The sequence below is a fragment of the Fusarium oxysporum genome, chromosome XII (assembly GCF_013085055.1).
Source record: "Fusarium oxysporum Fo47 chromosome XII, complete sequence".
Classification (NCBI taxonomy): Eukaryota; Fungi; Ascomycota; class Sordariomycetes; order Hypocreales; family Nectriaceae; genus Fusarium; species Fusarium oxysporum.
Genome location: NC_072851.1, coordinates 1504342 through 1523049, shown reverse-complemented (window position 1 = coordinate 1523049; position 18708 = coordinate 1504342). Strand labels below are relative to the sequence as shown.

Genomic DNA, 18708 nt, shown 5'->3' with positions numbered 1-18708 from the left:
TACGATGTTCCAAGGCAATGAGTATTTTGAACAGATGACAGTGCGCACTGATTTCTCTTTATTATACGAGCGGCTTGATGGATTAGAGAGTCATATCCAGGCTTATACAGACTATACAACTCTGCGCTTTTATATGGGTGGACTTACCAAAGAGGGGGGTGGTTTGGCTACGCCCCAACTATTCCGCCCAAACAAGCCGATGAGGAGCACTATTGACATGATGAATATTCTATAGGGGCCAAATATGTTCAACATTTCAGGTCACACTCTGATGATGCTGATATTGGGTTCTTAATGAGTCGCTCAGCTGCTAGGTTCATCCTCACGGAGGTACTCGTTCTACGCACAAAAGTTGCCAAAATTATTTCTCATTGGCAATCTATCTACATATCTAATCCATCTCGCCACATACTTACCAGATATCCTACAATTCCGAGAAGCTCCTCCAAAATTTCCTCCGTTGTGATCTCTAATTCCTCCAACCAAATTAGCTTCTTTTGTACTTTCCTCAAATTTTCATTTTTTCCCTAGTGGTCTTTTTTCTTTTGCTTCAGAAGTTCGCCACGGTCCTGGTCGTTCATCGCCTACTCACTGATACTATTGACGACAGAAGGATGGAAACTTACTGATGAGCTACCCAAGACAACCCCACCTAGTAGTGGTGGTGGTGACCATGGCTCTCACGACGACCCTGGGGACGGGGTTCGTTCTGGTGACGGGGAGGATGGCCCATCGGGAAAAACTGGGGAGATTGCTCACCTTGTTGAGAAGGATACTGCTGAACGGTGTGATCACCAGAACCGCTCTGAAACTGCTGAAGAGTCTGGAACCGCGGAGCATCCTGGAACAGAGGTCCATTCTGGTGCTGAGGTCCATTCGGGAATAGAGTTGTACTCTGGACCCCTTGCTGCTGCTGGCGCTGGCCTCTAGGGGGAAACTTGCGTTCGTCAGTAGCTTTCGCCTCCTCACAAGGGGGGCAGACCCAGTAGCGCCACTCCAGCTTCTCCTCGAACTCTGGGCAAGCACCGGTAACCTCGGGGTCGTAGCGATAGGCGTTATCCTTAAGGACTCCGCAAAAGACACACTCGTGGACCCAGAAGATAGTGACACACATGGTGAAGGATGATGGAGACTTTTGCTAAGAAGAGTTTCTCTTCTGCGTGTAAGGGTTGTGAGTAGTGTTTGGTGAGTAAATGTTGAGATTGGTTGAGATGGTATGTGGAAGTTGCTGTGAAGGCTGTTATGAAGGTGGATGATGATGGGTTTGGAGGTGATGGGATGGAGCTATTTAAAGGATTTCAGTCAACCATGCGTAAGGAACAAGATGTTCTCTATCACTCCTATTGAATGTTGATGTTCAGTATGACAATTAGTATAGTTTCCCCTGAATTCTTGATTATGCAGTCTGCTGATGTTCGAAAATCTGGAACGAGAAAACTGAACATCATCGACCAGCATTCATCTCGGATCTCTTGGCCACCGTTGGATGACATATTGATTCCCATATAGTCTCTTCAATGAACGTGGTTCTCATCAATGCTGCTCATCCTTTAGTCGATAGAACATTAATTAAATAAGAGTTTCAAAACAGAATGATATATACTACGTACCTCGGGCAAAGAATAAAAGGCTGAACAACTCACGTCAATGCCAAAGTGCAGAGGTAAGCTACAAGAATTGAGCACTATTTTGCCAGTAACAATAGCTAATATGAGATTGATCTACCGATAGTTCATCATTACCACATTGACAAAGAAAATGAGTGTACAGTTACAAATACCGAATTCCTAACTAGTACTCTGTTCATGCACCCCATGCATCGTAACACTTTCATGGCATACAGTGATAATTGCTGATTGTGGGCCACTCACCTTCAGGCAGCACTTGAAATCTCATGGACACCCAAACTGCTATGTTGACCTTACAAACCCAATATCAAAAATGGTTCTGTCGAAACAGACCACTGAAGAAAGGCTCTGCTCGCGATGTGAATCCCTAGACCTCGACAATATTCCGTCCGGTCGTTGGACCAATGTCGAATGCCGGGAGCCAGTAGCCTTCTTTGGCAAGCGAAGTGCTGTTCTTCATGACGAAGGCTGTCCCCTCTGCCAAGCGCCGTTTTACATTGCGGCCGGCGAACATAACACTTGGTCTTCCAGAAGAGAAGATAAATTCTGCATGTTCACTATCCCAAGCCAACTCGCCTATAGAGGAGCGAAACTAGAGTTCACATCTGATGGGGAGATGGGTGATCGAGTTCTGGGACGAGCGAAAGATCAAAGAGATTCGACATGGCTAATCGTTTGCAATCAAACCAGATCTATTGACCAACCTCTCTGGTACAATATAATACCAACGTCAGCTCATAACTTTGGTTGTTTGGCTGAATTTTCTGACACTTTTAACGGAGTCGGTCAGCGAGTTCGCTGATTGACCCCGCTAACGTCGACTTCGAAGCGGTAAAGCGATGGCTTGCGCATTGCGCGGGCGTGCATGGAGAGCTTTGCAATCCTGGTGAAGGGAAGCGCCCTTTGCCCAAAGGCCTAGCTGTTATCAATTGTACGACTCGGAAGCTAGAGCCTTTACCAACCGGTGTAAAGTTCGCTGCTCTGTCATATGTATGGGAGACAGTGCGTCAACAAATGAGTCATATTCCTCCAGCTATCTTTTCCCACAAACCATTGAGGATGCAATCACTGTAGCGCTACAAGTTGGTATCAATTTTCTCTGGGTAGACAGGTACTGCTTGCCACAGCAGGAGTGCCCCGAGAAGCGCGAGCAGATTCAGAAGATGCACAAGATCTACCGTGAGGCAGACTTAACTATCATCGCTGCAGCAGGCGACGGGCCAGACTATGGTCTTCCAGGCATAAGCACACCAAGAGTCAGCGCCCCTTCAGTAGACTTACGCCTTGGAGCTCACCGCTTAGTCTCCACAGGCCGGAGTGCACAAGAAGCTGTCCGAAACACGAGATGGGCGTCTCGAGCTTGGACATTTCAAGAGGGCCTTGTTTCAAGAAGGAAGCTCGTCTTCACTGTATGGAGCGTGAGTTCCGCGAGACAATTGAACAGGACTTCGATCTTCTAGCTCAGGCAGATAGTCCTGAGCTATGCAATCCTTTTCAGTGCAGAGTATTACATCTTATCCCGGACAATGTCGGGGAGAAAGGTGTACACTCACTCACTGGAGACTTTTTTCAGAACGAAAGATCACATACCAGAGCGATATACTGAATGCGTTTCTCGGCATCCTTAATCTATTCCAAGACGCCTTTCCGGATTCTTTTCGTCACCTTTGGGGTCAGCCGATCCTATACAATAATGATAATTCAATCGGGGATGTCGTGGTTTGCCCTCAATTGGGGTATAATAGGCCCGGCACAGGGACGACCAGATTTCCTGAGTTGGTCGTGGATTGGCTGGAAGGGCAAGGCATATTCGACAATCAACAGATCTCACAAAGAAAATGTAAACGCCTCTCTGCTACTAGACGACGGCACTGCCATCGAAGACGCCAACGCCTTAAGGGATCTGAATATCTTCCAAAAAATATCACCAATGTTAAGCAAATACATACTCATCGAGGCCCAGACTGTTCACGTAAGAATACGGCGGAAGGAAGGGGCTCATTGGAATCTTCGAAACATGTGGAAACTCTCCTTTGTGAAAAATGGCACCGAAAGATATGGAATCACTTACGCAGATGGCTTTTCCATAACACAGGAGTTCGAAGCGGGTGATAGCATATACAGAGATTTGGAAGCGGGGCATACTTGGCTCGGAATAGCATTTCTGCGCTCTGACATGGTCTTGGTCTTGAAGGATATGGGAGACCATTATGAAAGGTTTGGATATATCGATGTTGACTTTTCCGTACCAGATCTGGAACTGGTGGATTATCTTCTGGGGCACAGGCTTATTCGTTTAGGGTGATTGCTTGAACTACTACTGTTGAAATCGTGGGTCTACGTGATATATATGTATGGTAAAATCTGGGTGCTCACTTACTTCATCGTGTAAGGATTAATCTCTCTTCGACCTCCACCATTCGCTCATCTGCCAGGAGATCTTCGGCTTTGAGTCTATGAAACGGTTCGGAAGGCTGCCATTTTCAAGGCCGATATATGTCGACTACTCAAAACCACTCCAAGTCTTCTGGACAGCACTCCAGTATCTCGCCTCATCTTTTCGGGCATGCGCAACATGAAGAGACCCGTCAAACTTCTCCAGATGGATATCAAATCCCAGCTTCTCCGCCTCAGCAGCCTGGGCTTCCAGATCTTTATAATCGATCAACTCGTCCTCTTCACTATAAATGTACGTTCGACGAATCTCACGCTCCCTCTTGCCCTCAGCCGTATTATGAGTCGAACCCCAAAAAGCCAGCCAGTCTTTTGTAAGACCAAGAACCTTGGTGAACTGCCATGCAGCTGCAACGAAATAGACAATCGGCATAAACACCCAGCGATATGACTTTGGAACAGTCGACTTGAAGAACGCGGCTGTGTTGGTGAGGCGCTGAGCACCCGGTGCTGAGTCAAAGACTGTTACGTGAGGCGGAAGCCAAGGATCTTCGCCTTCTTGAGCAGTCGCAGCGTATACATCATACAACGATGAGATATTCGACGAACCACCGTTCGAAAAGAGATGAATCATGATTCCTGGCTCAGCCGTTGATGACGTGGCGTCTGGAAATGAGGCTCTGATAACTGGCACTGCTGGCTTTACCGACTCCGCCAGAACCTTGGGGTCGAAAAAGTTCTTGTTATAGCTCTTCACAAGAACAAGTTGCGAAGTCGGGTATAACTCCTTGTGCTTATCGACGTATTTGGCAATATGGCTATCAAGTGCATTGGTCCAACTGGCGATGATGATGATCCTTGGAGAGTCCGGCGGGGTAGGTTCAGAAGGGCGGTAAGCGAAGACCTCGTTGGAGAGCTTTTCCATGTAGGAGAGAGGCTTGGCCTGTGTGCTCATGTTGGGTAGTGGTACAGAGATTATCAATGGCGATAGATTTATAAGGCCGCATTTGAGTTTAAAAGGTATTGATTGCTGATATTTGGGTTGCTGATGATGCTTACGCGATCCGACGGCATGGGTGAGATCTGACGTGGCGGGGTAAGTCATAGCGTGCTTGACTATAGCGTCGGTGAATTATACCCGCGACGATTACCCATAGTCTGAGGAGATGAGTAAGTTAAGGCCAAAGAGCACGGGAAATGCAAAGGAGCTACTAAGGCATTTCAAATTAACCCCAATTACCATATTTCATCTCATGTGATGCCAAATCCCTAAATTATGTTCGTTATGATAAGGTATTTGGTCATTCTTCATCAACCTCATTCCTCCATGTTCGTTTCGATCGTTGCTAGACACTTCTCTCGCATAACTATTCTTCTTGCATGCAAAATGCTTCTTTTTCGAATATCGCCAGAGTTTCTAGAAGTAACACCATTATCCCTTCCGTGAGTGTTGTAAAAAAGACTTAGGATCGCGATCATGAATGACAACAACCTGGGGACATATAAGATAAAGTCATCAACCTCTTTGAGTACTTATCTTGTGATTTGCCAAGTCCCCATGCTCCCAGAGGCCTTCGCAGCTTCAGATCGATACAACGTTGGCGTAGACTGGCTATGGCCGTGGCTAATTGTCGCCCGCAACTACTTCAAAGCCTTTGCACTGTATTGGCCAGTCTTTCTACACTTGGGCAAGTCAAGTGTATAGCCTTCCTCTCTTGACTAGTTCATCTTGTAAGCAGCTTTAAAATGCATGATACTGCCTTCGCTGATGCTGCCAACGGAATCTTCCGCTTTGCCCTCGACACAGTACTTTCTAATTTCGTGGTGCAGGTGTACTTGCAGAAAGGCACCAACTAGGCCGGTAGCGTGTTTACTTTCATCAACGATACCTCGCATACTGTTCCTGGGTCTTTCTTTCCTAAGAATAGAATGGTTAGGCAAAGCGGCTTTCATAAGTTAAACAAGTACTATCGCGTGATAATACCCATTGCTAAGGGAGGCGGATGTTTCTACGAGTCGCCATTTGTCCGGGTCTGCCGATCTCGAACACCCAATTGTATGGTTAAACTTTAGAATAATACTACACTGTTGCATGTCACCCTTGTCCTTGAAGTGAAGTCTCGTGTTGTCCTGAGCCTCAATGCCTAAGCTCCATTTGCAATGTTGATCCGAGGCTACCAAACCTTGACCAGGGTATAACCCCCATTGTTCGCCGACGAATACCTAAAACAAGCAACTGCATTAACCCACAGCGTTAATCAATCTGCTGATCTCGGTGGCTAACTTACCGAATCATAGAATTTATCGCTCCTATCAAAAGATTGCCCCCGCATTCATTCACGAGCCAAATGTTCACCCTTGCTGGACTGCCGAAGTATTGTGCGTTGCCGATTGGCGCGCATCGACTTAAGCATGGATTCCTCACTTTGCGCGCCAATCATTTCCCCATATTCCCCAGATTTGTCACCAACGCCCCAGACGATGGGGCTCGATTTCTCCGCAGCGGAATAGACACAATGACGCTACGTAAAATGACACTACCTCGGCGGAGATGTCATCGTATGCGACGGTTTAAGCGCAAGGTGACTATATAAGACTCCAATCTTGACCGCATCTTTTGGACTCAGCAACCTGCCATCGACAACAGAAACAGGTCTCAAGATGCGTTTCGCCGCCATTGTTTCGTTCTTGCTGCCCCTCGTGGCGGCAAAGCCTGCTCAGAAGGGCAAGACCTTCAGCAACGTTGAGATCTTTGATCCTCCCTCCAACTACAACGACCCTCAAGTCCTCTATGCCCGTCCTCTTGAGCTTTCGGATGGTACCCTTCTGGCTACTTGGGAGAACTACTCCCCCGAGCCTCCTCACGTTTGGTTCCCCATTGTGAAGAGCAAGGATGGCGGCAAGACCTGGAAGGAGATCTCCAAGGTCAAGGATACTCAGAACAACTGGGGTCTGCGATATCAGCCTCAGCTCTATGAGCTTCCTCGTCGATTTGGAAAGTACCCTAAGGGTACTGTTCTCATCTCGGGCAGCAGTATTCCCACTGATCTGAGTGAGACTCTTATCGAGGTCTATGCTAGTCTTGATAAGGGAGTTACTTGGGAGTTCGTCAGCCATGTTGCTCTTGGCGGCGAGGCTAAGCCTGAGCATGGGCTTACTCCAGTTTGGGAACCTTTCCTGATGTAAGTGAAGCTCTGTTAATGCGATGGATGATTTGCTAACAATTTTCAGGACATACAAGGAGAAGCTCATTCTGTACTATTCTGATCAGCGCGACAACGCTACTCACTCTCAGAAGCTTGTTCACCAGACCACCACTGATCTCAAGAAGTGGAGCAAGGTTGTCGAGGACACCAAGTACGATGACTACTACGCTCGCCCTGGCATGCCCACTGTCGCCAAGCTCCCCAATAACGAGTACATCTACACCTACGAGTATGGCGGTGGCCCCAACCCTCCTGCTGGCAGCACCTACTGGTTCCCCGTCTTCTACCGCCTCTCCAAGGACCCTCAGAAGTTCCTCAACAAGCCCGGCCAGCAGATCATCTCCACCGATGGTGCTCGACCCGCTGGTTCCCCTTACGTCGTGTGGACTCCTTATGGTGGAAAGAACGGTACCATTGTTGTTAGCTGCGGCACCATGTCTGAGATCTTCACCAACCAGGCTCTTGGTGATGCGTCTGCTTGGAAGAAGTGGAGTGTTCCTCAGCCTACAGCGTACACCCGCGCTCTTTTGACATTCAAGAAGGATCCTGATCTGCTTATGATCATGGGTGCGGGTATTCTTCCTCCTGCTGGTGGAAACAACACTGTTAGTGCTAGTGTTGTTAGACTTTCCGAGATCATGAAGGCTTAGACGAAGACGTACATAACTTAGCGTGATAATCATAAATTCACAACAACCATCTTAGACTTGAGCTAAAATCTTCCAATTTCTTACGAGGATTTGAATGAATATTCTTAAATCGCTGCAAATTTGCTTTGCATCCAATGTAAAATACCCAACATGGGAGCTCCTTATTCGTCAGCAAGGCTCGATGCATAAAGCTTGACCATGCAAGCTATAGGGTTTGATGTTGTTCGTGTCCTTAGACTTTATAATAAACTAACCTGGGCCAGATTCAGGCGCAGCCATCTTCACCTATTATTCGTCCGTCCTCACATTAACTTGAGAGCCCTTATCGTTCCTTGTTAAGAGTCCGTTTCGGCCTTGATCATTACAGCCGGCAAGGTTCTGTGCCACCATAGCATCACGAAAGCATATATTCAATGAACAAAGTATTCTCAGTCACACATTTTTGTGAATATAAGTATCATCACTTCGCCATATCTTCCACCTCAAGAACTCTCACCAACCATTACATCAAACCAGCCTTCCGCTCCACCCACCTCATCCACTTCACGATGAGTGTCTTTCAATCACTAAGGCGCGCCTTTCCCATCAAAGGCCCCAAGTCTCACGGAACAGGTTTTCAATCAGGTCACACACCAGTCCACAGCACACGGCCCTTTCGGCACGTTCCAGTGATACAAAAGCACTACCGTGGCGATCCACAACTGCGCAAGGATGAAGACGCTCCGCGTATAGACAGAGATATCAAGGAGTTGGAAGGCGATCTTCTTGCCATCAAGATGAGACTGAAGGGATTGGGATACCGTGACAGCGACGTCCTGAACCAGTTGGAGGCTATGTATGGGGCATCGAGAGAGACTCTCTGGGCTCTAAACGACGTGAAGCGCAAGCTGAACGAAGAAAGGGAACGAAAAAAAGCTGGTATGTTTTTGTCTGTGATTAAAGTGCATTCAGAGGTGCTAACATGACTTGCAGAGGATTTGGATAAGGAGCTTTGTTACTACAGGCGTTGGGGACAAAGAAGGCCTTAGATTATGCAATCTGACCTGCCTAATTATACCTCTTCAGAACTCTAGGCAATTGAGGTGCGTGTTCAAGTGGAAGGGGGCCGCAGCTTTGCGACGAATGACTTTTTCGTTGGTTGCCACGAGGCATGATGTAGAGGGGTAAATTGAACTTGAGCGTGTCACTGTGATCTAAGTGGCCTGGGTCTTGATAAAGTTTAAGTTTATACAATCAAGCTTCTTGCAAAGACAATATTGAGAGTCGCCTCGCTACCGGCATGACTCAGAGCTAATTCCTTGTTTGTGATACGATTTGAGACATGTAAAAGAATGCTGGTGCCGCTGGATAACCGACTAAGACACTGATGATACTCTTGTTCAACCCTCGCTGAAACCATCCACAGTATCGCAGCAGCGAACTCACGATCACAACCTCAGACGATCATTTAAGCATTATCCTAGATCTATTGGAATCGAGAGTCAATCGCCAACCATTCCAATACTCTCGCAGCATGGCGATGTCCAAACCTGCCTCAGAACAAGAGCTCGCAGAGAAGCGCAAACGTGAACTTAAAGCTTCGACAATCTTGACTGAGTTTGCAAAGAGGCACAGGCGTAAGCTTTAAGCTTCAAGGTTCCTACTTAAGCTTGAAAGACCATTGGACACCACGGAGGCTGTTGCACAAGCAGCTGGTATTTCATCGCCTACTGGATGTGCTATTTCTGCTACTGACTCGTCGGGAAAGGTTGGCTCTTTTTTCAAGATCAATTCTATCAATAAGACCACCATTGAAGCTTACCTTAGGGCAAAGCCGAGCCTCACTACCTTTGTTCCAACATTCATCCCATGCAACCCAGCAAGAAAGAGTCTTTCACCTCACTCACTGCATCCAACATTGGGCATCGAAACAACGCTACCTCATCGCCGACTAGAGCACCTGCATGATGAACCACGCCCCGCGCAGAATGAGGACCCTGTTTGGTACTTTGTTTACGGAGACCTAGCCGAGGGCGATGTCGTTTTGGCCCTGCTGGGGTGCGAGCGTCACTTGAGAAATTCTCAGGTTGTTGGAGGAATATTAAAGAGAAGGGGAGAAGACTGGGTACTATTAAACGACCCTAATGGGATAAGGTGCATGCCCTGGTTGGCACTCTTGGTCGCAATAAAGGGACAGGAGGATGTGTTACGGGTGTATCAAACGGATGTTTATGAAGTTGTACGATGTACGATTGGGATTTGGGGCGAGGCTACAGTAGCTGGTTTGACATTCCGATTCATCGAGTTAATTATGGACTACAGAATAGATACAAGGGAATCCCGAATGGGAATTGAAAGGAGAGTGTGTAACAAAAAGACAGTCGTCAAAGTGCAACCCTTAGGCCTTTGGCTTATAGTCCTCTAGAGCATCCCTAGCAAGAGCAAGGTTCTGAATTACCGCCAATCCATACTGAGCAACGTCATTCGTAGAGATCCAAGGTGCTTCCTCCCCAGGAATCAGTCCCTCATGCTCCGGAATCTCACTTGTAGTGAAAGTGGCGGTGGGTGCCTTGAATCCATCACTCTCAAAGAACTTAGTCCAAGCGAGATTGGCCATGGTTGTATTGTGCTGTTGGTTCGCAGCATATGCCGTGAGACGCGAGTGACCCTGGTATAAGTTCAGCTTTCCGAAGTCGACACCATAATGAGCCTTCTGCTCAGCAGCAGTGGCCTCGAAATAGTAACAGTAGTCCAGCCAAGCTTGCTTGAAGCCCTCAGGTAGATCATCTCCGAAGTACAGAATCAGCTCAGAGACAACTTCGGGAAGACCAAAGACGGCGTTCAGATGAGAGACTTCAACGTGGCCCTTGTTGTCAGGGTCAGAAGGAGGCGGCCCAAGGGTCCAGTTCTGGAGGTTGTAAAGACCATTGCCAGTGACGAAACCGTTCTTGAGCTTAGCGATGCTCTTGACGGTGCTGGTAAGCTTCGCCTTGGACTCTTCCCATCGAGGACCACGGCGCTCCCAGTCGATCAGCCATCCACCAGCAAGCGCACCCCAATCTGTGCCCAAGCTGAAGGCAACGGTCGCATTCGGCGTAGGAACCCAACCATCCTTGCGGACCTTGCGCTGAGGATCCAGAACACCATAGGTCTTGTCGGTGTCAAGGAGCTCCTCGAATAGCTCACCGATGCGCTCGTCACCGCCGGAAAGGTAATAGAAGTACTTCCTGTACTGGGGCTGTGAGATACGGGCCTGCTTCGCGCTGTCGCTGAAATGCTGCACACCGTGTCGCGTTCCAAGACCCTTCCAGTTACCGAGATGGTAAACATCAACTTCACCAGTATGACGCGTGAGAGCCTCGGCAAATCGGTAGATGTCTTCGCGGCCTGTGCGTAGGAAATACTGCCAGAAGAACAGATCGGGTGAGAGCTCAGAGTTGTCCCATGCATAACCGCCGATGTCGTATCGCCACTCGTGACGGTCGGGATCATAAGTGTGCATGAAGTCACCATAGTCAAGGAAGCCGTACCAACGACGGTGCTCAACCTCAGACTGGTAGAACTTGGCAAGGAAGTTGATGTTGTCCTCGAGTTTCTTGGAGGCGGCGGTTGAAGTGTCGGCAGGAGCCCAGTATGTACCGATAGCCTTGGTCTGCTGGATGTATTCGCTTTCGGGAATGAGGACAGGAGGTTTGTTGATCTGTGTGACGTGGTTGGCTAGCGTCTCCTGGGAAGGAGTCTTGTCAAAGGCAATCAGGTACAGCTCGCTAGTTCGCGCGATACCATAAGGCGTGTCAAAACCAGGCTCCCAGTCCTCGTAGGTGATCTCAAGAGCGTCGAGCTGATCGGTGTAGTTCTTCTGACCGAGACCATCATGGTAGGGACGGAGGTCAAGAGGTTCAGCGGATGGACTGTACAGCCAGAGGGTAATGCTTCCAGTGTCAGAGGCGGCGGAAGAAATGTCAAAGCCAGTGGGGAATCGCTTCCAGAAGTCGCGAAGACCAACGGCGAGACCTCCAACGGTAGCACCGCCTAGGTATGCAAGGCCTTCGGCGCGAGTGCCTCCAGGGATGGAGACCCAGCTTTGGCCAGCCTTGGTTCGCTTCTTGAGAGTGAAACCGTCGGCTGAGAGCTGGCTCAAGCTGTAGTCGTTCCAGGGAGGAATCCAGTGAAGGCGGCTGGAGACACGCACATCCCAAGTCGAGATATCGGGCAGCTCCTTGCCATCAAACTGATCAGCTCGAACGTTGGCACCAGGGTCTCTGCGAAGACCAGTAATACCCTGAACAGCTTCACTAAGAAGGCCGCCATCAACACCGGCAATTCGGATGTGGCGGTTGTACAGCTCCTCACCCTCAAGAGGGACGTCAAAGCGGATACCAACGGCTGAAATGAAGTCTTTCTCGGCATCTCCATCGAAGACCAAGCTGTGAATGATCTTGATTGACTCAGAGCCAGAGTAAAAGTAAAAGCGGAGGACAAAGGGCAGCCAAGATTTATGGCCAGACTTGTCGCTCGCCGAATGCTTTCCTCGAACGGTGACCAGAGTTCGTGCAGAGTTCTGGTCGCTGACAGTGACGTTATCAATGCTGCTTTGGAAGCGCAGAGACTTGAACGACTTGATCTTATCATCACCGGGGTGAGAAACGTCGTTCTGCGACTGAAGAACGAGTCTTCCATTCTGAGCGATGCGCTTGCCGTTGGTCTCAATCTCCTTGACGATCACAGAGCCCGTCTTGGGGAAGACAGCCGTGACTTTGCCAGTATCGACCTTGATCTTGCTGGAACTCTTGGTGACAGTGATACCAGCAGAAGCCGTGGAGTTGATGCCCTCTGATGAGGGAACTGCCTTGACAACATACTCATCAAGAACTGTTTCCGAGGCTCCAATTGCGTGACCGGTCCACTTTACTGAGCCATCAGCCCAGTATCCAGTGACCCACGATTGGAGGTCAACATCCTGACCGGATGCACTAGAGGCAGTGAATTTAGTGTCCTTGGGGAAATATTTCGATTGAGGCCAGGGGAGACCAAAAGTAGTTCCTGAAGTAAAGCCTGGCTTTTCACCTAGCCAGTGGACTTTGGCAGATGAAGTAGAGTTGCTAGGAGCAGCCATGGCTTGGCCTGCAAAGGCAGCAAGTAGAAATGAGTGGACGGCTTGTCGCAGCATGATGCAACGACTACCAAAGAATAATTAATAAAAAGAAGTAGTTACTTTGAGAAAGTTGCGTGATTCAGACAGAAATCGCATCTGTTCTTATGTATTATGTCCTTCTTGTCTTGACGCCATAGAGAACCACAATGAGAATATGCATGTAATTTCGGGAGATATACCCTGTTCAGCGGCAGCAGCCATATCACGGCTTTCCTCCGCTGCACCTCGGCGCTCGGTGGAAACCCGCCCGAAAGGGTTCACGACTTCGGATGATCGCAAAATGCACGAATGACCTGAACATTGCTGGGCATGGCACGAACGGTAGGCTAGAGTCGCAGATCGCAGCCGAAATGAGGTTTAGCGAGTCCTGTAATTTCCTAACGGTCTGCGAGACAAGGTTCCCCGCGTCGATTGGCTTCACATTTGGTGTTGAACGGACGGAATAATAATTGACAAGCGCGTTCGTGTGTTGCGTGATGTAACCTATAATGAGAATATGGTTAGATGGGCCTTTGGATGTCAGAAAGCTTGTGACGCTTGCAATAGGTGGCGTAAATAATCTAGTAAGGAGCCTGCCAAGTTCAGTCTAAATGCATTTAAGCATTTTTGTCAACTGGGACTAAGTCCTGGTTTTTCCGCCATCCTTTAGGGGGTTTGGAGGGGTTTGCTGAAGGTCCTCTGCGGTGTTGGGGGTCCCGAATTGGGGGATCAGCAACGAACACCAACACCGAGTCGCGGAGCAATTCACGCGGAGCATCCAACGCGGAACCGGAGTTTGGCGTCAGCCCGCGATCACATTTAACACGATAGTACGTGAGAATCCTATCTTGCTGTCAAATTCTAGGATAAGAAACATCCTAGATGAAATCGATCATCGATATTCATAAAACCTCCAGGCACGTTCCCCAAATCTGGTCATTGATTTAAGCCAAGATTCCGCGAAATGATCACCTTCTACCATCAGCAGCCCCACATCGATCTTTTACTCCATCCATTTCGTTGGGATCAAACTTCAAGAAGTGTTAAATTACTAGACCATTCATGACATAAAACCGTTAACGATCTGATCCACGAAACCGGATCTATCCGAGGTTAGTTCCTCGACGCGTTGTCACTTTGAGGCGCGGCAAGGACTTACCCTGCACCTTGGCTACCAAAAAGTGTCCCAGCTTCCCAATTCACCAATAGCTGCAACACAAGTTTCCTATTCAAGTCAAATACAGATAGTAATACAACATGAAATATCAGTATAATCATACCGTTATCATCCTCCATGACGATGTCTCGCTGCGCAGATTACGCGGCTATACACAGCCTCATCCTGCACGTACGGAGTTCCGTGTCTCACGTGACCTTTCATTCTTCGCCCTCGATCCTTGATGGAGAATGCTATCATCATGTTTGCAAAAGCAACGTGAAGTCGAAATGACTTCTTCAAACAACCGAGAATCACCACTACCTTTATTGAAGACATGCCAGACATGTTTTTCGTTGAAGATTCGATGTTCCAAAACCCAGGATTCCGATTCCTGCGATCGATGCTTGAGGCTTGGCAAGACGTGTATCTTCAACCAAGCTAGACGCCGTCAGAATGTAAATCGCCAAAGGTAAGAACTCTAACTTCATAGTGAGAAGAACAGAGCTTATTATTGGTATTTATAGAGAAAGGTTGGATGTCAGATCCAAATCTGAGCAATCATCCAAATCACCAACAAGCCCTTATGAAAAAACATCTCCGAGCAGCAAAGTGCAGGACATCTTCAACCAAAATGCATCATTTGACCCCTTTGAACGGGGAATCATAACCTTCGAAGCTGCTAGAGACTTGATCGACTGCTACAGGACCCGAATGATCCCATACTTTCCTTTTGTACTCTTTCGAAATGATGTATCGGTTGAGCAGTTGAACGCAGAGCGCCCCTATGCTTGTCTGGCTGCACTCGCCGCAGCTTCACATGCGGATGTCGCCACTCAAAAAGCACTTGGATACTTATTCAAGCAGATAGTGGCGGCTAAAATGGTGGAAGGTGATTTCTGTCAACTTGATCTGCTACAGGGACTTCTCATCAATCTTGCATGGTAAGTCTCGGCACTTGTTATACATCTGTCAGCTAAGGATTATAGGGCACACTATCAAGCCAAACCAAAGAGATATATACAACATCTTCATCTCGCCACAAGTATAATTAGTGACCTGCGACTTGACAAACCTCGAAGACCAAAGTTATGGAGCGCTGAAGGCGGCAAGGATAAGAACAAGCCAGATTGGGGTCCTGATGAGATGAGGGCCCTGGCGGGGACGTATTACTTATCCTCAAGGTAAGCCAGCTAGCGACTTTATTGAGCCTTGGGCTAAAGAAGCAAAGTTCGTCTATTATTCTTCAGAAAACACGCCAATTCTTCTATACGCCATATATCGCTGCTTGCTGCGAGCACCTTGCATCCTGGAACGAGTACCCGACGGATAAATATCTCCCATACATGATTACAGTGCAGACGCTCATCGAAGGAGTTGAAGATCTTGTCAACAACACGGTGTCTACTAACAATGGTCTGCAATTCTTTTCTGGGTGTCAAGAGATTTCGCAAAAGTGCACTGAGATCAAGGAAACGCTTCCTTTTCCGTTGAGCGAAAGCCGTAAGCCAGGTCCTATATCATACTAAGTCTCTTTCTGATGGCGTACAGCACCTCTGCTTCTCCAGATCCATATTCTAGAGCTTTTACTCAGCCAATCATCGCCGAGAGGAACATCGTTCGGCCTCGACAAGTTTAACAACCAGTTCGAACACGAAAGCTCACTTATAGACTGGCTCTCGGCAAGCATGTCGGCCGCTCGCTCTCTCATTAGTGTGATTCTCGTCATGCCGCAGGGTGAAGAGATGTATATGTCGAACATGGGCTGGATCATGATGAACTGCGGTCTAAACCTCGCTGTTCGCCTTGATCTTGTCGCTGCTAGAGGAAGTATATCTGGATCTATGCAGCATCTTCGTCGGTTCTTAGATATGCGACACACCCTTCGTCAACTGGTCTTACGGTTCGAGGCGACGCCAGGTCAAGATGCACCGTTAGATCACCCATTCTATGCTCTCGCGAAACGAATACGTCGGCTTGAGAATTGGTACCTGTCGCAGGCGGAACATCAGACGCCAGATTCATCAGTATCTATAAGTCCATCTGTCAATGACCAGCCGTTGCTGAGTGTCGGTACTGATGCCAGCGGGATGTCAGTTGGTGGGTCAATGCCGTTCATAGCCGGTCCTTGGCCAATGACCTCGGATTGGTATCAAAACCCTGACCTGGATATCGGCACTTTTCTCTTTGCAGATCCTGTTGAGTTTCCTATCAACTTGGGCTATGGAACTTAGATCTTCATTTTTTAATGGACATCTTTAGGTTACGCGGTTTCGGTGCTGGGTTCTGTTCATTGATGTGCCGTACGGAGTAAGATACGGACTAACGGTTGTAGCAAGCTGGCGGCATCCGGAGTAAGTCGGGCTAAGGGACTGAGTGGAGCCTCCAGAGGTGGACATCCCTTGCTAAACACCACAAGACAAATGAATTGAGACAGAATACCAAGTCAAAGGATTCATCTTCATTTAGCATCTCATCTAAGCCTCGTTGGACATGTCGTAATATAGCTTTTAGTCTGATACAGGGTGCTTCGGGCCCAGGTATAAGAAGGGTCTCAACGTCTTTTCTATCCTTCACAATCATCAGCACTTTCCTGGTTCACCCCTACCATAACAACTTACCGAACACTTTTAAAGATCAACAATGCGTCTGCTTACCTTGAGCTTTCTTTTGAGCGCTTTAACCAGCGGGACTTTCGCTAAAGATGACTGTATCAACAACGATATTCCCTTCCAGGCATGCGCTCCTATCGGTGCATACTATCCTCCGCCCACCATCGACAAATCCTCTGAGCCTTTCAAGAAGCTTACCTCCCGGTTCACCAAGACCTTTGACGACCTCATCAAGAACGGCGGTAGTGACAAATATGGTCCAATCACACCCAACACTACGTCCTTCTCCGTGGTCATCTTCGGTGGTGCTGAGTCGCTTCGAGATGATCCCATCTTCGTCGAGTATCACTATACATCCCCTGAAGATCAAGCCTCGAACGCAAACCTCACTTCGGACACCAAATTTCCAGTTGGTGATGTGAGCATGGTATTCACTGTTTATGCTTGGCTTGTCAAGATGGGCGAGCAATGGGAGACGCCTATCACTAAGTATCTGCCTGAACTGGCTGAAGTCAAAGGTCCGCTTACGGTGAACTGGGGGGACATTACTATTGGTGCTTTGGCAGGCCAAATGTCAGGCCTCAGTCGAGAGTGTATGTTTATCATTTGAAGCCATGCAGTACTCGAACTAACAAGTGGTATAGCCGAAGCATGCGTTGTTGGCAAGGCTTGCGACTGGAAGGGTAAGCAGCATCCTGCGATACACCACTGCAAGTATATATTACTGACTTGAATTTCAGCTTTCCAAAAGGCCTTTGCGAAGAAAGCACCATACTTTCTCACGGACACAACTCCAGTTGTCTCTTACGCGGCTTTTCAGCTGTTGGCTTTTGTTATCCAACGGAGTGATGGCGCTGATTGGTCTTCGATTCTCGACAAGACCATTCTGCAGCCTCTTAACATGAGCCACAGTGGAGTTTTGAGCCATGGTGTCGAAGATGTCTTTGCCATGAAGAGTCTCAACATTTCGGCGACTGGCGAACCAGGGTATGCTGATCAGCGAGAAGGACAAGCCCATGGCTAATAACCATTGTAGTGCCTTATCATTCGTTAGCTCCGCCAAAGATCTCGCACGCGCTGGACACTCTATTCTTGCTTCAGACCTCCTTTCGCCTGCTGTTACCCGTCGCTGGCTTCACCACAATGTCGACACGTCCAATCTTCGCAACGGCGTAGGTCGACCTTGGGAAGTTTACCGTGCCGGAAACGCTATCTCACCCATCCTCGATGCCTTGACGAAGAGCGGAACTATTGGCAAATATGCGAGCTACTTTGGACTCACCACTGACTTCAACGCTGGCTTCGCTATTCTGGCTCATGACAATGGTGTCGAGGATCGAAAGCTTGACCTGAACGTGCACGCCGATATCGTCAGCGAAGTTCTCGGTTACTTGCAAGTCATTGCCGCCAAAGAACTGGAAGCGCGCTATGCTGGATCATATTCAGGCAAGGCTACTGAGGCTACTTTCAATACCACTGACAATGGCCGGGGTCTTGAGGTTCAGAAGCTTGTAATTGGTGGGGTGAACATCAAGGAGCAGACCGCTCAGAAGCTCGGCATTCAGGCTGATGATCTGGACTTCAGAATCTACCCAACGAATGTTCAAGATGGAAGCCGCCACCAGTTCATTGCCGTTTTCCAGGATAGGAGTGCTCCAATTGACATGGGCACTCCGACATGTATTACTTGGCAGGAAATTGGTGCTGGCGCAGAGATCAGCTTTGTTTTCACCCTGGGTCGGGATGGCGAGGTTATTGGAGTAGAGGTTCCCCAGTTCCACGCCAAGATGGAGAGGGCCACATAAACTAGGTAGTTTGAGACTGACTCTCCATTGCTGAGCGATAGGGTTACCATAGAGTTTCATTCGCAACTATTGATTGCCCATGGAGATAGCTCAATGAAACATTAAGGGACTCACATTTCTTATAGCGGGGCTGCTGCCTAGCGT

General features: G+C 48.3%; 8 protein-coding genes across 8 annotated transcripts; 5 read left to right on the top strand and 3 right to left on the bottom strand.

Annotated features, from left to right (window-relative positions):
- Positions 1 to 652: 652 nt before the first annotated feature.
- FOBCDRAFT_282474 (uncharacterized protein) lies at positions 653 to 1114 on the bottom strand (the record flags this gene model as incomplete). The annotated part of the gene is made up of 1 exon (XM_031193848.2): positions 653 to 1114. One exon carries the CDS (start codon positions 1112 to 1114, stop codon positions 653 to 655), a length of 462 nt encoding a protein of 153 aa, XP_031030469.2.
- An 827-nt stretch (positions 1115 to 1941) lies between these two features.
- On the top strand, positions 1942 to 3933 carry FOBCDRAFT_246071 (heterokaryon incompatibility protein-domain-containing protein; the record flags this gene model as incomplete). The annotated part of the gene is made up of 5 exons (XM_059610735.1): positions 1942 to 2421; positions 2466 to 2618; positions 2648 to 3050; positions 3089 to 3171; positions 3268 to 3933. 5 exons carry the CDS (start codon positions 1942 to 1944, stop codon positions 3931 to 3933), a joined length of 1785 nt encoding a protein of 594 aa, XP_059466417.1.
- Positions 3934 to 3996: 63 nt separating this feature from the next.
- On the bottom strand, positions 3997 to 5070 carry FOBCDRAFT_234541 (uncharacterized protein). The gene has a single exon (XM_031193846.3). The coding sequence runs from the start codon at positions 4975 to 4977 to the stop codon at positions 4132 to 4134; it is 846 nt and encodes a 281-aa protein (XP_031030467.2). The 5' UTR covers positions 4978 to 5070; the 3' UTR covers positions 3997 to 4131.
- A 1576-nt stretch (positions 5071 to 6646) lies between these two features.
- Positions 6647 to 7940, top strand: FOBCDRAFT_172064 (uncharacterized protein). Its single transcript, XM_031193844.3, has 2 exons — positions 6647 to 7204; positions 7254 to 7940. The coding sequence occupies exons 1-2, from the start codon at positions 6684 to 6686 to the stop codon at positions 7876 to 7878; spliced, it is 1146 nt and encodes a 381-aa protein (XP_031030465.2). The 5' UTR covers positions 6647 to 6683; the 3' UTR covers positions 7879 to 7940.
- Positions 7941 to 8426: 486 nt separating this feature from the next.
- On the top strand, positions 8427 to 9329 carry FOBCDRAFT_209485 (uncharacterized protein; the record flags this gene model as incomplete). The annotated part of the gene is made up of 3 exons (XM_059609270.1): positions 8427 to 8796; positions 8882 to 8960; positions 9284 to 9329. 3 exons carry the CDS (start codon positions 8427 to 8429, stop codon positions 9327 to 9329), a joined length of 495 nt encoding a protein of 164 aa, XP_059466416.1.
- A 786-nt stretch (positions 9330 to 10115) lies between these two features.
- On the bottom strand, positions 10116 to 13111 carry FOBCDRAFT_234539 (uncharacterized protein). The gene has a single exon (XM_031193842.3). It carries the CDS (start codon positions 13025 to 13027, stop codon positions 10256 to 10258), a length of 2772 nt encoding a protein of 923 aa, XP_031030463.2. The 5' UTR covers positions 13028 to 13111; the 3' UTR covers positions 10116 to 10255.
- A 1320-nt stretch (positions 13112 to 14431) lies between these two features.
- FOBCDRAFT_234538 (uncharacterized protein) lies at positions 14432 to 16665 on the top strand. Its single transcript, XM_031193841.3, has 5 exons — positions 14432 to 14619; positions 14675 to 15091; positions 15137 to 15331; positions 15379 to 15650; positions 15699 to 16665. Exons 1-5 carry the CDS (start codon positions 14438 to 14440, stop codon positions 16379 to 16381), a joined length of 1749 nt encoding a protein of 582 aa, XP_031030462.3. The 5' UTR covers positions 14432 to 14437; the 3' UTR covers positions 16382 to 16665.
- Positions 16666 to 16790: 125 nt separating this feature from the next.
- On the top strand, positions 16791 to 18564 carry FOBCDRAFT_209482 (beta-lactamase/transpeptidase-like protein; the record flags this gene model as incomplete). Its single annotated transcript, XM_059609269.1, has 4 exons — positions 16791 to 17352; positions 17404 to 17442; positions 17500 to 17746; positions 17796 to 18564. 4 exons carry the CDS (start codon positions 16791 to 16793, stop codon positions 18562 to 18564), a joined length of 1617 nt encoding a protein of 538 aa, XP_059468204.1.
- Positions 18565 to 18708: the final 144 nt, after the last annotated feature.

Excerpts from the sequence above, each read along its gene's own strand:
- FOBCDRAFT_234539 (XM_031193842.3), bottom strand. The coding sequence starts at position 13,027 with ATGCTGCGACAAGCCGTCCACTCATTTCTACTTGCTGCCTTTGCAGGC.
- FOBCDRAFT_172064 (XM_031193844.3), top strand. The coding sequence starts at position 6,684 with ATGCGTTTCGCCGCCATTGTTTCGTTCTTGCTGCCCCTCGTGGCGGCA. Across the intron at positions 7,205-7,253 it reads GTTTGGGAACCTTTCCTGAT|GACATACAAGGAGAAGCTCA; the intron begins GTAAGTGAAGCT and ends AACAATTTTCAG.
- FOBCDRAFT_234541 (XM_031193846.3), bottom strand. The coding sequence starts at position 4,977 with ATGAGCACACAGGCCAAGCCTCTCTCCTACATGGAAAAGCTCTCCAAC.
- FOBCDRAFT_234538 (XM_031193841.3), top strand. The coding sequence starts at position 14,438 with ATGACTTCTTCAAACAACCGAGAATCACCACTACCTTTATTGAAGACA. Across the intron at positions 14,620-14,674 it reads CAGAATGTAAATCGCCAAAG|AGAAAGGTTGGATGTCAGAT; the intron begins GTAAGAACTCTA and ends TGGTATTTATAG. Across the intron at positions 15,092-15,136 it reads CTTCTCATCAATCTTGCATG|GGCACACTATCAAGCCAAAC; the intron begins GTAAGTCTCGGC and ends TAAGGATTATAG.